General features: G+C 47.7%; 1 protein-coding gene across 1 annotated transcript; it reads left to right on the top strand.

The window, feature by feature from the left end:
* Positions 1-8,206: 8,206 nt before the first annotated feature.
* Positions 8,207-14,738, top strand: LOC128710475 (cadherin-23). The gene is made up of 13 exons (XM_053805530.1): positions 8,207-8,968; positions 9,056-9,191; positions 9,260-9,459; positions 9,540-11,201; positions 11,280-11,873; positions 11,935-12,092; positions 12,168-12,567; positions 12,634-13,119; positions 13,193-13,429; positions 13,493-13,815; positions 13,876-14,074; positions 14,148-14,343; positions 14,407-14,738. Exons 1-13 carry the CDS (start codon positions 8,207-8,209, stop codon positions 14,736-14,738), a joined length of 5,685 nt encoding a protein of 1,894 aa, XP_053661505.1.
* Positions 14,739-15,203: the final 465 nt, after the last annotated feature.

The raw sequence follows: 15,203 nt of genomic DNA, 5'->3' as shown, positions 1-15,203 counted from the left end.
AGTAGGCCGCTATGTTTACATGTTTACATGTTTATGTAACAGGGCGGTCTTGTGGGGTGCATCGTCGGGCGAAGAACATTGTCATCGCCTTGCATACCGTTGCGCCATGCTTCGGATGTCGCAATGCACCTTTCGAAAGTGCTGAATAGGGGTGAAACACACACACACACACACACACACACACACACACACACACACACAAACACATACATGTAACCTCTCAACAGGTTCCGGTAACTTCACTTCGGTAACTTGTAGAGGCTACCCATCACATCGGTTCGGTACGCGGTGGGTTGTTTAACGTTGTCCAACCTCCGAGTGTTGGGAGGGAGGGAGGGCAGGGGTTGTGGGGGGGGGGGGGGGGTAACATATGTTTTTGTTTTTTCGGGGTTTGAAACACACGAACCTTACGATGCGCAGGACGGTGGTGAGCATTATCCCAATCCCCTTGGCGGGTTTTGTCGCTTTTGTCCGAAATTGCCACCACGGAACGGTTGGCATTGAATTAATTAGCATTACGAACGATGCGATGCGCCACCCGGTTCAAGAACGTCTGCACACCGATCCCGTGCTTAATTTGCATTTTTGGCCAGAATCACCCCCAGAAACAGGGTGTAGGATGGTGAAGATAATTGCGTTCTCCCCGGTGACTTCCGCACGCACTCACACACACACACCGGGCTCGTTTCCGCTCCACCGTGTCTGGTAGGGATGGAGCGTCCCTGGACCCATATGGTACACCGCAACCAAGCGCACCTTATGCTGCTTATGCTGCTAGAACGCACCGTTTGGCTGGAAGCGCAGTAAAGGGGAAGGGTAGGGCGGAGCGCGTGGGGCGTTGAGGGGGACTTAATTCATGCGGCGTGCCATTTGCTCGGATGCCGATGCCGTGGCGCGTTACGCATTGTTGACTCTCGCTTGCATGCCTGTACGTATTTTCCCACTACCAGCCCACAAAGGAGGGGAGGGCACGATGTAGGGAAGCGCTCACTGAACCAAACTCCAACTCTTCGGTAGTCAGTGTGGCTGGGTGCGAGCTAAACTGCAAGCATAAACCAGTTTCGTTGCGAGGGAGACACAATTAAAAACTTCCTACCTGCACATTGAAGGGTTGATGCCGGGTTGCATCAGCTGGGCGGGACGGCGGGCCGTTTGGGGGGAAGGGGGATTCGTTTGGAAAATGAATGTTGGAAAATAATGGAAAAACCGACCCAAAGCCAGAAGGCAAAACCGAACCACCACGTTCCGGGAGGGTTCGCCCGGGTCGCTTTAATTCAGTCGCAGCGTTGGTGTCGAATCTGCCGGATGCTCCAGAAGTCACACACGTCGGGTAACTCGCGTTCTTCGTTTGTTTTTTTTTTTACGTGGCGTGTGTTGTGTGCCCATTTTCTCGCGTGCAAACATCACTTCAACCACACGCGATTGTGACCGGAACGGGGGGGGGGGGTTCACTTTTTCCGCGAGCCGAAACTATTCTGCTGTCCAGTTTTCGGTGCGTTATACAGCGAGCGCATCATCGCCATCTAGCAACCACCGGACGCGACGGGTTACCATCGCAACCGTCGATGAGCTGCGTGCCGGGAAGGTGTACGGTGGAAGCAGTGTATGTAAACAACAGCCTAAAAAACAAACCCTCCACGTTCCCTAACGAAACGAATCAGTTTCAGTGACACAAACGCGGTGAACCTTTTCTTTTCTGGGGTGTGTGTGCGTTTTTTTTTGTTGTGCAAGGGGCTTCAATTTCCAAAAGTTCCAACACACGATACTGGTGCGTCGATTTGGTCGACTTCGTGCCGCGTACCTGTGCCAAGTGTTCCTGTTTGTGCAGTCAGCGTTACGGCCGCGCAAAAATCTCACCTTCCGCCGGTGGTGTGCGGTGAGCTACTCCTACTTACGAGCTAGAACACGGTAACCATCTGAAGCATAACGGATGCAACCAGTGCACGCGTCACTGACCGCCGGTGTGTGCGGACGGAAGTAATGTGAGCACCGGGCTGGTCGGTCTTGTGTCGGTGCCCAAAATTGGCACCCCTGCTACCGGTGCCCCGTCTGCCGCCCGGCAATCGGCAGATTCTTCTTGAAGTGTCGGATGTAAAGCAACGGAAACGTGGAAGTGCATTCCTGCCAGCAAGCACTAGAAAGGCGGAACGAACCCTTTTTTGTGCGCTTCTGCTTGCGGATTGTTGAGTGGAGTGCACTTTAGTATTGTTGTTGTTATTATCTACCGTTTGCTTCGAAAGTGAAAAAAAAACAAAACAAAAACGTTTCTCACCATTTCTGAGGTAGTTAGCAAAAGCTTCGCCGTGGTATCGGCAGCAATTGCGCCACATTGCGCCAAACGGGAAGGAGGAGAAAAAATATGCGAAGCGCAATGATGAGAAGCAGTGAGTTGAGGTGAATTAAAAGTTATGTTTTTGATAAGCCATTTTGTGCGGCCACACTGTTGTGACTTTCACCATTGAGCCAGCCCGCCAGCAGCATCTCCCCAACCGGCCGGTTCGTGTCTGCTAGAGAGTGTGGGGGCTGGTCGTACAAGGCGCCTGTCGGTATGTGGAAAACATCTTCTCGCAAAGAATGAGGCAGTGTGTTTGCTGCACGGTGCAGCAGTGAAGGTGGAAAGTGTTTGTGTGTAGCCAAAAAAAAAAAAAAAAACATCCAGACACCAGAAGGAAAAAAACGCATGTACGTCTGGATCCGATTGGGAGAAAGTGTTTCATTCAACACGAGCTCAAAGTTCGTGAAGGAAAAGCAGGAAACGTGTGTGGTAAGTGGAATGCATTTAGCATGCAATTTACATCGACCATTTAGCAGCTGTCACAAGCACTGGCGGGGGAATGATAAACGGTTGAATGAAACGGAATTGAAGGAAGCATCTTGGAAAACAGTTTAATTTCGTAGCAAGAAGTGACTATCGGAGATGCTTTGTAACACCTGGTACACGAAAATGTCTAACCTCACATGTCTGTCAGAATAGTTCAAGACTCTATCAAGAGAATAGCAATAGAGAAAAGTCTTCTCGAATTATCTAAAATCTGGTAATTATTAGTCTTTATTACAATCGGAAGTTACGATCGTGTAAAGCTAACAAGACTCTTCGATCAGCTCGGCATCATTAACTATCTCTTTGATGATAGTCAAATCCTACAACAGATAATTCTTCTTTGACTTGTTAATTATCAGTCTATTTCTGAAGTACTTTTGTTTCTGTCGAGTGTTTGTAAGGAATTGTTAAGAATAAACCGCAATCATATCATGCTTGGATAATTCGTTCTATTGCTTAGTTTTCTCCAGTTCGCTTTGGTGTTTTGGTGATGTTTCAGATTGTGCGTTGCGATCTGGTGCTTTCGACATTATTGTAAGATGTTCGGCTTTGTACAGGTTGGGATAGGGTTGTAGATTTAGCTCCACTAAACATGTAATAGCTTTCGACGAAAAATGATAACAAAGCAAGTTTGCAGAGTACATAATCAAGGATCTCACCGGCGACTGGAGATATTTGTGTCTAGAATTCTTCTTATTTATAGTACTAAGACCTCAGATTATGGTCATTCCTTAACTCGTGTTTATACGTAGAGGATCGTAGGGACCTACTGTGGGAAAAACTTAGTGGGTTAGCTGCTCAAGGCATAAAAGACAGTCCGATGTGTAGAAGGCTTGGAGAATTCATTCTCCTGCAAAGTGTTCTAAAACTCGCTTCGATCCTTTGGTGGAATTGCAGATTATGCGTTGGGTTCTGGTACTTTCGACATTATTGTAATTGTTTGCCTCGTTTGCCTGAGAATGACACCAGACAACTCAGCTTATAAAGTCCTTGTAGGTCCTCCACATGGACAGATGAGGCGTGGTAGATCCAACACCCCCGGATAAGTAAGAAAGTTGTGTGGAAGGCGACGTCTAGTGAACATCCTAACCTAAATCGAGGTACTGAGTAGGGACTTACTTTCGGGTTTTGGTTACCAAGAGCTTTGTTTAATATGCTCTTTTAGAATAATCTCGCTATGACAATACTCCAAGGAATCCAAACTTCTAATAAATGATTTTTTTTATTTTACTTAACTCACTTACACTGCGAAAATTGCAATCAACCGTTTTGGATTTGAGGTGAAATTATAATACCACCAAGAAATTAAGAATTCCAACAGACAACAAGTGATTTTCAGGAGTTTTAATGGTACAGAAAGATTGAAAATTGCAGAATACGTGGATTTTTTTTAGGAAAGTTCAATTCAAGTACTATCTATGAATAATATTGTGCCGCACAGATAACCTCTCCAATCATTACTACACCAAGTTATAGTGAATTCACTTTGTGGCCGCTGATTTCACCGCCTGAAATATGGTACTTTGCAAGATTGTGGAAATGATAGACTCGTTCCCTTCGCTCGTAAGATGCCAAGCCGCCGTTCTTTCGAGATGCGAAACGTAACCTAGCGCAACGAATTCCCACGTACGGTGCGTACCCTCACGAAAGGGAAATACAAGAGCGGTTGACCAGTCTCTTAATTTTCCCACGCATTTTCATCACCCTTGGCCGAGTGTGCTGGCACTGGTGGTGGTGCTAATGGCAGTTCATATCGCATAACGTACCTGTGTAAGGCAGCTGGGTCAGCCAGCCAATGCTGTAATGCTGGTAGAGTTCATGTAAACATGAGCGAGCTTGTGACGCCGGCGTGAGTGGTATGGCATTTTTTTCCGAAACTCCGAACTCGCACCGACAGTCGTCACACGACGCACCGCGACCACATTTCGTCATCAGCCTGAACGCTGGGTTGGAAGGGAGAATGGGAAAACGTCGTTTCTTACCGGGCCAGCAACCGGGTAGAAGGGCAGCAGTTACGTGAACCGTCTGCTACCCCCGTTCGCCGGCAGGCTCGGATGGCGTTTCGGACGGGGGCAGTGTTTATTTTCCACGGAAAATTAGGAATTAGGGCAGTCGGTGGAATTAGCAGTGGCTGTTTGTTAGGTGGTTAGGCTTACGGCTTTGTGGTCCAATTTGAGGGTGGTTTCCGTTGATTGATGCGATTAAATGGTTCGTTTGGAGCTACTCCAAAGACTTGCCACCGATTGCAACATGTCCACGCGGGATTGGAAAACACCCCGAAAGGGTTGCTTATGGGGAAGAGGAATTGTTTTGAGGGAGCAATTAAATGAGAATGATTTGTCTGTGTTAGGAGTGGATGATAAAACACGAACTATTGGTGATGTAACGATGGCATTTATTGAAGTTGCACCATATTTGAAGGCATCCAGATTGGGTGAAACATCCGACATAACAATAACAAACATCGAATCATTGATCTTTCGCCACATTTAATTTCCAATTTGAAAGGTAGTAGATAATTTTGTGTCAAGTGAAATAATTGTAACAATTTGTGCCATTTCCAACCAGTTTTCAGGGCATTCAGGATATTATTGTTGACTTTAACTGGGGCATATTTGATTATTGGTAACAACATGAAGAAATATTTGACATCGATTTCACAAGCCTTGGTTTTACGAAGTCACGTATATGTGTACAAATTTAGAACAAATGACCGGTAAGAATTACCTGAAATCCTACGAAAACTTCTAAATCGGGTACAACTTGCTCTGGTCTATTTAGTTAAGACGGGAAAGATAACAAATTATATCTCTCATTTCATTCACTTAACAATGAATCTGTACAGCAACTTTGGCAGCTTAAGAAAGATCAATTTCATGAAACGTTGTTGCAGCAAAGGCTAATGACACCTAACGACACCATGCGGCAATTTGATGCTTAAGTTCGGATACCGTAGCTGGTGACCTAGAAATGTGGGGGCGAGGGTTCGTGGTGGGTTGAGTCAGCCTTATAGCCTTATAGTACTATTGATGGGAAAAGTTCCGAAAATAAGGAGCGAATCCGTTCGCTCCTTGAAAGGAGCGTATCCACTCCAACAGGTTTTAAGCCTACAACAGATTAAGCCTCTTGTAAGCTCGAGAGAGGAGGGAGATATATAAAAGAGATAAATTAAGATACAGATTAGACAAAAATACTGAAAAATATCATGAAAGTTGAAAGAAACGATACATGGAACGATGTTCCAAGAAGTATTATTTGGAGCGTCGTTCCAAGAAGTATTATTTGGAGCGTCGTTCCAAGAATTGGTGTTTGGAGCGCCGTAAAAAGGATCGATATAGGAAAGGAATTGAAGAGCGATTTTTTTTAATCCTTCAGTTTTAATGTCGTTCACTCCAGGTAAGGAGCTGAACTGTTCCACCAGGTTCGTTCTGTATTTCCCATCACTAGACAATACCCGACGGGTGCCCCTTGTGGGTCTCTGTGGGCTTTAGTTGCGGAAATACCTAAAGGTATTTGGAACCCAAAAGGGAACTATTTTGGGCGGCCCGGTGGCATGATGATAGCGGCGCCAGTCTTTACACCAACGGACCGGACCAAAATCCCATCCGGGCCAATCCCCCGTAGCAAGGACTGACTATCTGGCTACGTGGTAAAATAAGTCGATATGGCCAGGCCGTTCTAACGAAAAAAAATTAAAATACCTAAAGGGAACTGTTGTGCAGTGGGATCGGTTTCATAATTATCGCACTTTTCTTGGTCATGCTGAAGAAATTGTGCTGTGTCAGGCGTCCAATCCAGCAATTTTCAATTAAGCTTCCCGACTGATCTTGAGCATCCATACCTTAAAGTCGCCGATTACTCGTGCCCTAAAACAAATATGCAGTTTAATACACCTTCTCCTTTGTTTACATGGGATCTTCGGTAATGGGCCAAGGTGGAAAATGGCGAACGGAACCGATACGTCCGAAGCGGTCGGGGGAGCTGATTTGTGTGTGGGAAAAAGAAACATTAGCTCATTTGATGAAGATACAAGTGGAGAATCTTAAAGAATGGCGCTGTTCACATAAGTAGACAATTGCACAGATGGGAGCGATTCTTATCTTCCGCCCGCTGACGTCTCAGCTTCCCATCAACGTGCACGGTTCACCTCATTGTCTGTGACCGTGAAGTGTGCACTCTCCTGCGCATCAGTTTCTTCGGTTCGGTTCTGCGCGAATTCCTCGATGAAAAGTAATTACTACGGGCATTGGGCTACGTACACCGGGTCGGGGGAAAACGCAACTAACCGGTGATGAAGATTTATTTACCAAACGGGAAAGATAAGCAAACATGAACTATCTCTCACATGATCTTGAGCTAAATTTCTCCGCCCGGGTCGAAGCCAACTGGTTGGGCGGGTTCGGTCGGGCAACTTTTCTACCATGCCCGGCTAGTTACCGGCCAGCAACGCGATAGAACGTGGGAGGGGGGCAAGGTGGATGAAAAGTTTTCGCGTGTCGGATCATGTTTCATGATGTGCTGCACTATGAATTTTCAATCGTACGCTACTGGATTTCATCGATCCAATAAGCATCCCATGTCTATTTTGGTGTTTGTGTTGCTAAAAACGCAGTTTCTAGCGAAACAGCAGCATTGTTGGTAAAGCTTCTTTCAAAACTACAACCTTCTGCGGCATGTTGCTCGTTCGCTTGTTTGTCTGCCGCTGGTTGGCTTTCTCATTAGTATTTCTTTCTCTCTGCCCTTGTGTACGGTGTTTTATGTAGTGGCTCGTGCTTTCCATTCGCAACGCGAAGGTTTGCGTTCCAAACACATAATTAAGGGAAGTTTGAAAAGTAAACTTGACAACTCACCCACAACTTGGCGAATGCATTCTTTGCTTTGCGATACAAAGTGTCTCGGTTTTCGTTGCCTTTTTTTAGAATTCAATTAGGGTGGCCAGTAAATGCTGCTAACAAATGAATGAAATAGTTTGCTAAAGTTCAGACACATTTCATTGCCCATCGGAGTAGAATCTGATCAATCTCAAGGTCATTTGTCAATGACTAACATAAATACATGACTTTAATATCGTTATAGTGTTACTATCTTGAAGACTGTCCCGTTGTATTAATACACCGTCGATTGACATGCTCGTCCTAACTTCAAATTTCTTCTCAGGCCAATTTGCTTATCCCCTTTTAAAGAAGGTGTGACTATATGGAGAATTGATTTTTAAGACCAACTCTTTTGCTTTTTCGTAAGAAGATTCGAAGATTCGATTGATTTTCTTCATCACCCACAACTTTTTGCTTTTACACATTAAAGTAACTAATTGTTTCGTACTATTCTTTTGTTTTCTTTCAGAAAGGATAACATTTTTCTTAATGTTGCAAAGTAAAGACCACTATGAAACAGAATCGCACAACCGATAAACTACAGATGGAAATACTCAAACGAACCGTCTGTCGACTCAAGCCAGTACGCAAATTCTGGGCAGCAGGATCTCACCACTTTCTGCAGCTAGCGCTATGTCTTAGTTTCTGCGTAACGCTGGCCAGCTGCAATCGTGCTCCAGTATTTCTGATCGACGACCATGCAGAGATAGTGATAAGATTGAAAGAGTTCCCAGAAACCCCGGTCGGTACACTGATCTACCGGTTGCGAGGTTACGACGCGGACGGTGACCCACTAACGTTTGGCGTACAGAAAAGTACCGACAGCCACATCATAAGACTGAAACAGAACTCTTCCAACGAAGCGTTCGTCTACCTCAACCACGAGCTGGATCGTGAAGCACGGGAGGAGTACACGCTCATACTAACGCTCACCGACGGTCGGCTGGGTGAGGGTAACTTTGTGACGCAAAGCTTTCTGCTGCTGGTGGAGGACATCAATGACAATGAGCCGATCTTTAAACCGTTTGCCTCGGTGCTGGAGGTGGCAGAAGACAGTCCGCCCGGTATTCTTACTACGCTCGAGGCGGTGGATAAGGACGAGGGTGCGTACGGGCAGGTGGTGTACTACATACAGGGGTTAAGCGAGGAGAACAACGTATTCACGATCTCAACCACCAACGGGAAAGGTGTGGTACGGCTGACACGTGCATTGGACTACGAACGGCAGCACTTCTATCACATCAATGTGCTGGCAGTTGACCGAGCTATACAGGTGACTACCCACACCCCCTGGAGGAGTCTCCTATGAGTCACCCCCTATTCCACATACAATTCCATTCCGTTCTGTTCCATTCCACAGGGACGAATCAACACTGGAACTGCAGCATTGCTGGTAAGAGTGAAGGACGTAGAAGATCAACCTCCAGAGTTTCTAGTGACCCAACCGGTGGTACGCATCTCCGAGGATGCTCCTGTCGGAACGGAAGTATTGCGAGGTACTTATACGCGAAATAATGGTCCCTAACCCTACATTAACATGTTCTCTTAAACGATTCCCGTGCAGTCAAAGCGGTAGATGGCGATCGAGGCATTAACAATCGTATACTTTACGGCATCTCGAACAACGCCAGTGAGCTGTTTGAGATCGATCGTGTAAAGGGTTCACTAAGAACCAAGCAGAAGCTTGACAGGGAAGACTCCAAAAATCCCATTAATGGAGCTTTTATATTAGAAGTGGTGGCCACCGAGGAGAGCAAGCAGCAGGTAAGTTAATTTTGAACTTTTAAGCGGTGCAATTATACTTAAACACCTTTTCTCTATCGTTTTCTTTTGAATACATACAGCCAGCACCTTCCTCCACCATGGAGATCACAGTGATCGTGACGGATGTGAATGATGAGATACCACGCTTCAGAAGTGATGGCTATGAGTGTGAAATCGGTGAAAACGCCCAAGAAAACACACTGGCCAGGTTCATTGATGGCAGCATCAACGAGGTGTTTGACTACGACCAGGGTAAAAATGGCACCTTCCGGCTAACGCTCGATCCACCGAGCGCAATCTTCGAGGTGATTCCGAAGCGGGCGATCAACGAGGCTACTTTTGGGTTGCGTGTAAAAGACCCAACACTGCTGGATTATGAGCGCATGCGTGAACTAACGTTAACTGTGGTGGCAAGCGAGATCGAGACACCTGCCCGTAGCAGTACGGCACAGGTTCGCGTGGTGGTGTTAGATCAGAACGACAACTTTCCGGAGTTCGTCCAGCCAGCGTACGAAATCGACGTGCCGGAGAATGTGACGGCGGGAACGGTGCTAGTGCAGATACAAGCCACCGATGGTGATTCCGGTGTGTTCGGCACGGACGGTATTCGGTACACGAACCTCACCGGTAGTATATCGAGCTTTCTGCATCTGGATCTCCGCACCGGTACCATCACGCTCATGGCATCCGACGGTCCTGTGTTCGATCGGGAAATTGTCCAGAAGCACTACCTCTCTGTGGAAGCTCGAGATAACGAAGGCCGGGGAAATCGGAACACTGTTCCACTCATTCTGAACGTCCTAGACGTGAATGACAGTCCGCCAGTGTTTGTTCAGAAGCGCTACGAAGTGAGGTTGAAAGAGAATGCGTTTGATTTCGAATCACCTATCACGGTGGAGGCACGGGATAACGATCTAGAAGGTTCTCCCAATAGTGCGGTAGGATACCGGTTGGTTAGCACCCACCATGCGGAATATTTTCACATCGAGCGCCGCACGGGAAGGCTGTCGGTGCGAGAGGCAGTGGATTTCGAACGGCTGGAGAGTGGAGGCGGCACTGACACGCGCACCATTTCACTGAATGTCGAGGCTGCTGATGGTGGTGAACCGGCCCTGACAGCACAGGTCGAGGTGATGGTGTACGTGCAGGACGTCAACGACTACGCGCCCGTTTTTCTCGAGTCCCAGTATGCGATTGCTATACCGGAGGATACACCGAGCGGTCTGCCGGTTTTGCGAGTGACCGCAATGGATGGGGATGGTTCGTTCCCGAACAATCTCGTCACGTACAGAATCCAGCAGGGTGCTGATGGCAAGTTCGTGATAGGGGCAAGTACGGGCGAGATCTCGATCACGCATGGTGCATCGCTCGATCCGAACCTTCTCGGGCCGGATGCACAGGGATCGGGTTCGACGTACGTGCTGGAGGTGATCGCTGCAGATGGTGGCAATGGAGACCAACAGTTGCAGGGGTCCTGTCTGGTGAATGTGACCGTTACCGACGTTAATAATAAACCACCGTACTTCGTTGGCCCAACGGCGGTGGCAGTGCGCGAGAACACACCGGTCGGCACTGAGGTGTACCGGCTGATGGCGAGTGATCCGGATGATGGTGCAATGCTGCGGTACTACATCGATCGCAGTCAGTCGGAAGGAAAAACCGAGGAGGGCGCTCTGGTGAAGCTGGACGATTACGATTTTGTGGCGGCATTCGTTCTGAATGAAACGAACGGTTTACTTAAGGTACGTTTGGTTGGTAGCGTTTGCGCATTTGTCCATGCTCGTCTAATCTTCCTGCTGCATTACACTCTTGTCTAACAGATAGCAAAATTGCTGGATCGTGAAAAAATTGCCGAAATCAGGCTGGCCTGTGTTGTGGAGGACGTAGCAGCCGAACGAGGCGATCAAATGGCAAGCACCACGCTGAAGATAACCATTCTCGACGAGAACGACAACAACCCAAAGTTCCGGAAACCGTTCTACAAGCACTCTATCGCCGAAAACAGTCAGTACGGTGTGACTGTTTGCACGGTGGTGGCCGAGGATGCGGACCAGAACAAAACTGTTAAGTACAGTCTGGAGGGTGATACGGGTGTGTTGGATCTGCTGCACGTCGACGATGAGACCGGCGAGATTGTGGTGCGCAATCGGATCGACCACGAAGAGTACGGCTGGTTGAACTTCTCGGTGCGTGCGGTAGACACCGGCAGTCCACCGAGGGCATCCTTTATCGAGGTGTTCGTGCAGGTGCTGGATGAAAACGACAACAACCCGTACTTTGTCGACAGTGTGAATGATTTCTACGTGTCGGAGAACGCCACCATCGGCACGGAGATAGCGATCGTACTGGCAAAGGATCTAGACTCGGGAGATTTCGGACGCATCACGTACATTCTGGATCGTGTTAGCTCTAAGGTACGGGGAAGAAGTAATAACGATCGCCTGTCGGCTACTAATTTTCGGCTTGAAATTACAGGAAAAGTTTAGTATCGACCCGGAGAAAGGTATACTGCGAGTGGCTGGTGCACTAGATCGAGAGGAAACCGCCGAGTACATGATGGCTGTAGAGGCGTGGGATAACTATCCTTACGGATATCTGAACGGAGAAAGCCGCAATGCATTTAAACACATCCTGTAAGCAATCAACCGATCGTCACTACAAACGTTACGCTCTACAACTTCTTTCTCAACTCTTCTATATTGACATAGTGTGCACGTGCTGGACGATAACGATAATGCTCCGGTGGTCCAGAAACCGTCCGGTTGCAGTATGATCACAGAGTATCACAACATCCACGATCCGATCGTGAAGTTGCGTGCGACCGATGCGGATGATCCGCTGAATGGCAATGGGCAGCTAAGCTTCGACATTAGTGACTCGTCGGGGATATTCTATATCCAGCAGGTATCGGCCCAGTATGCAGAAATATACTCCCGCGGTCCACTGAAAAACCTTCACGGAAACTATAGCCTGGAGTTGATAGTGAGTGATCTCGGCAGTGTACCAAATACGGTGCGAGATACGGTTGAGATCTGTGTGACTGATTTCAACGACCATGCGCCAGTGTTTGTCGTTCCCAGCGGTAATACCACCGTCAAGGTGTTTGAGGTGAGTAAGAATGCAACTCCGTTTTGTTTTTTAACACGCTAAGAAAAAGTTCCACATTTCCTTCAGAATACGACGGTCGGTAAACCATTCTTCCAAGTGCACGCGTACGACGAAGATGTCGGTGAGAACGCCATCGTACGGTATCGCCTGAAAATGGACGCATTGGGAAATTATCGAATGTTCACCATCGACAAAGGGACGGGTGAACTTAGCCTTGCAGCGCCACTCGATCGTGAGCAACAGACGATGTACGATCTGCGGATCGAGGCGTACGATCAGGGCATACCCACTCCCCTCAGCAGTACCATTGATTTGATCGTATACGTACGGGACGTCAACGACAACCAGCCGCAGTTTTTGCTCAAAGAGATAAGCCTCAACTTTACCGAACACATGACACCGGGCGCGGAACGAATTCGCCTCCCGGACACGGTCGACCAGGACTATCTCGATCCGCTCGAAGGGCCGTCACCGAGTGTGGTTTGTTACTACATCGTGCAGGGCAATGAGGAAGGACACTTCGGACTGGATCCGGTGACGCATGACTTAACGGTATGGTGGGAAAAAGAACCACGAAAAGCTGTAGCTGATTACCACCAATATGCAACCTTCGACACTGTTTCAGGTGGAGAAAGAGCTGGATCGTGAGAATCGATCGCTGTACTTGCTGCAAATTAAAGCGTCGGAGGAATGTTCTAACGCGAACCTATCGTCGGAAGCGAACGGACATTCGGGCAATCTACTGAAGGCTACAGTGTACATAAACGACATCAACGACAACTCACCAGTGTTTGAGTCGAAAATATTCACCGGCGGCATCTCAACGTCATCCCAATTCGGGGCTACCATTCTGCAACTGAAGGTGAGTGATGCACAAACAGTACGTCATGAAATAAGCAAATTTCTCGCTCGCACATCTGGTTAGGCTCAAGATGATGATGATGGATTGAATGGCTTGGTTCGGTACTATCGGCACGGCGAGGTGCGGAAAACGCTTGCCGAAGGTTTGGACGAGTTGCGCAGCGATCCGTTCCTGGTGGATGCGGACACTGGCAAGGTGTTGCTGAACTTTTTCCCCCAGAAATCGATGCGCGGCTATTTCGATTTCCCGGTGACGGCGAACGATTCCTACGGTTGTCACGATCGTGCGCACGTCTTTATCTATCTCATCCGGGAAGATCAGCGCGTAAAGTTCATTCTTCGCCAACGTCCATCCGAGATACGACACAACATACACAGTTTTCGAGAGTAAGTTGATGGGTGGAGTGCGTATTGGGCGGTTGGAAACTCACCACACCATCTTTGCAGGATACTGAGCAACGTAAGTGGATGCATTGTAAATATAGATGATATTCGAGTGCATGAAAATCCGGACGGTTCGGTGGACCGGACGAAAAGTGACATGTTCATGCATCTGGTCGATCAGAAGAACAACTCCGTCCTGGAGGTGCATCAGGTGTTGCAGCTGCTGGACAAGCACGTGGAGAAGCTTGATCGATTGTTTAAGGTTTGTTGGGCGCGCCTCTATCTCGCCAGTGGCATGAAGTTCTCAGAAATCAAGCAAGTTTACCCCTCCTTAGGAATTCAATGTCCTAGACACTCAGGCGTCCGAGCTGGTGCAGACGGCAGAAATGGACGAGCTGTCGGTCAATATCATCTGGCTGTTTGTGACCAACATACTGCTCGGCGCGCTGCTGATCGTGGTGATTGGTCTTTCAATATCGCAACGATTGTCCTACCGAAGACAGCTGAGAGCGGCCAAAATAGCTGCGTTCGGTGAGTGTGACGACTGAGTGTGGCGACCCACCCGTATTAATCTCACTCGCATTTTTTTTTTAGGTTCATCCAGCCCAACTCGGATGTACCAGGAGGTACTCGGTGCAGTGCCGAACACGAACAAACACAGCATGAAGGGCAGCAACCCGATCTGGATCGGTAGCGGCAGTCCGGAGGGCGAATGGCTGAAGGATGAGTTTGACAAGTGCAAGGAGGCAATCGACGCACAGTACGAGCGGTCCCTGAGCTCGGGCTTCTTCATTGACAACTGTCTCCAGTACGAGGCCCGGAAGAGTCTCACCGGTGCGGAGGCGAACAACGCCGTCAACTATCAGATCAAGCGGGGCAGCGAATCAACGCTCTGTGCACGCAACTTGGAGACGACCGAGCTGTAAATAGACGTCTGTACATACTTTATTTAAATAACTCAATAAATAATAAATAACTCAATAAACTCCAACACAGCAACATGAGAGCTTTGCAAGGCCCTCGCTAATAACGAAATGATACGCTTCGGATTCGTCGATGGACGGTTTTGGTGAAAGTAAAAAAAAACTCCAACACACATCATTTTTCCAAACATGTATCGACATTCAAGTGGAGAGCCACAAATAAGATTTATTACCAGTTTGTTTCGTGAATGTTTCCTGTGAAGGGTGGAGTTGTTTTTCACAGTCCGTCTCCATCAAAACCACAGTCGGTGCAGAATTAACACACCATTATAATTTTTTTTTTTTGGAAGGAGACGAAGAAGGAGTTTGTTTGCTTACACTGCTGCTGCTGCTTGGATCCGTCTTTTTTTTGTTCTTTGGTCGACCCGAAGTGAAAGAGGGACATTACTTCGCTTAACGCTTAACGAT

The sequence above is a fragment of the Anopheles marshallii genome, chromosome 2 (assembly GCF_943734725.1).
Source record: "Anopheles marshallii chromosome 2, idAnoMarsDA_429_01, whole genome shotgun sequence".
Taxonomy (NCBI): Eukaryota; Metazoa; Arthropoda; class Insecta; order Diptera; family Culicidae; genus Anopheles; species Anopheles marshallii.
This window is presented reverse-complemented; position numbering and strand designations above follow the sequence as displayed.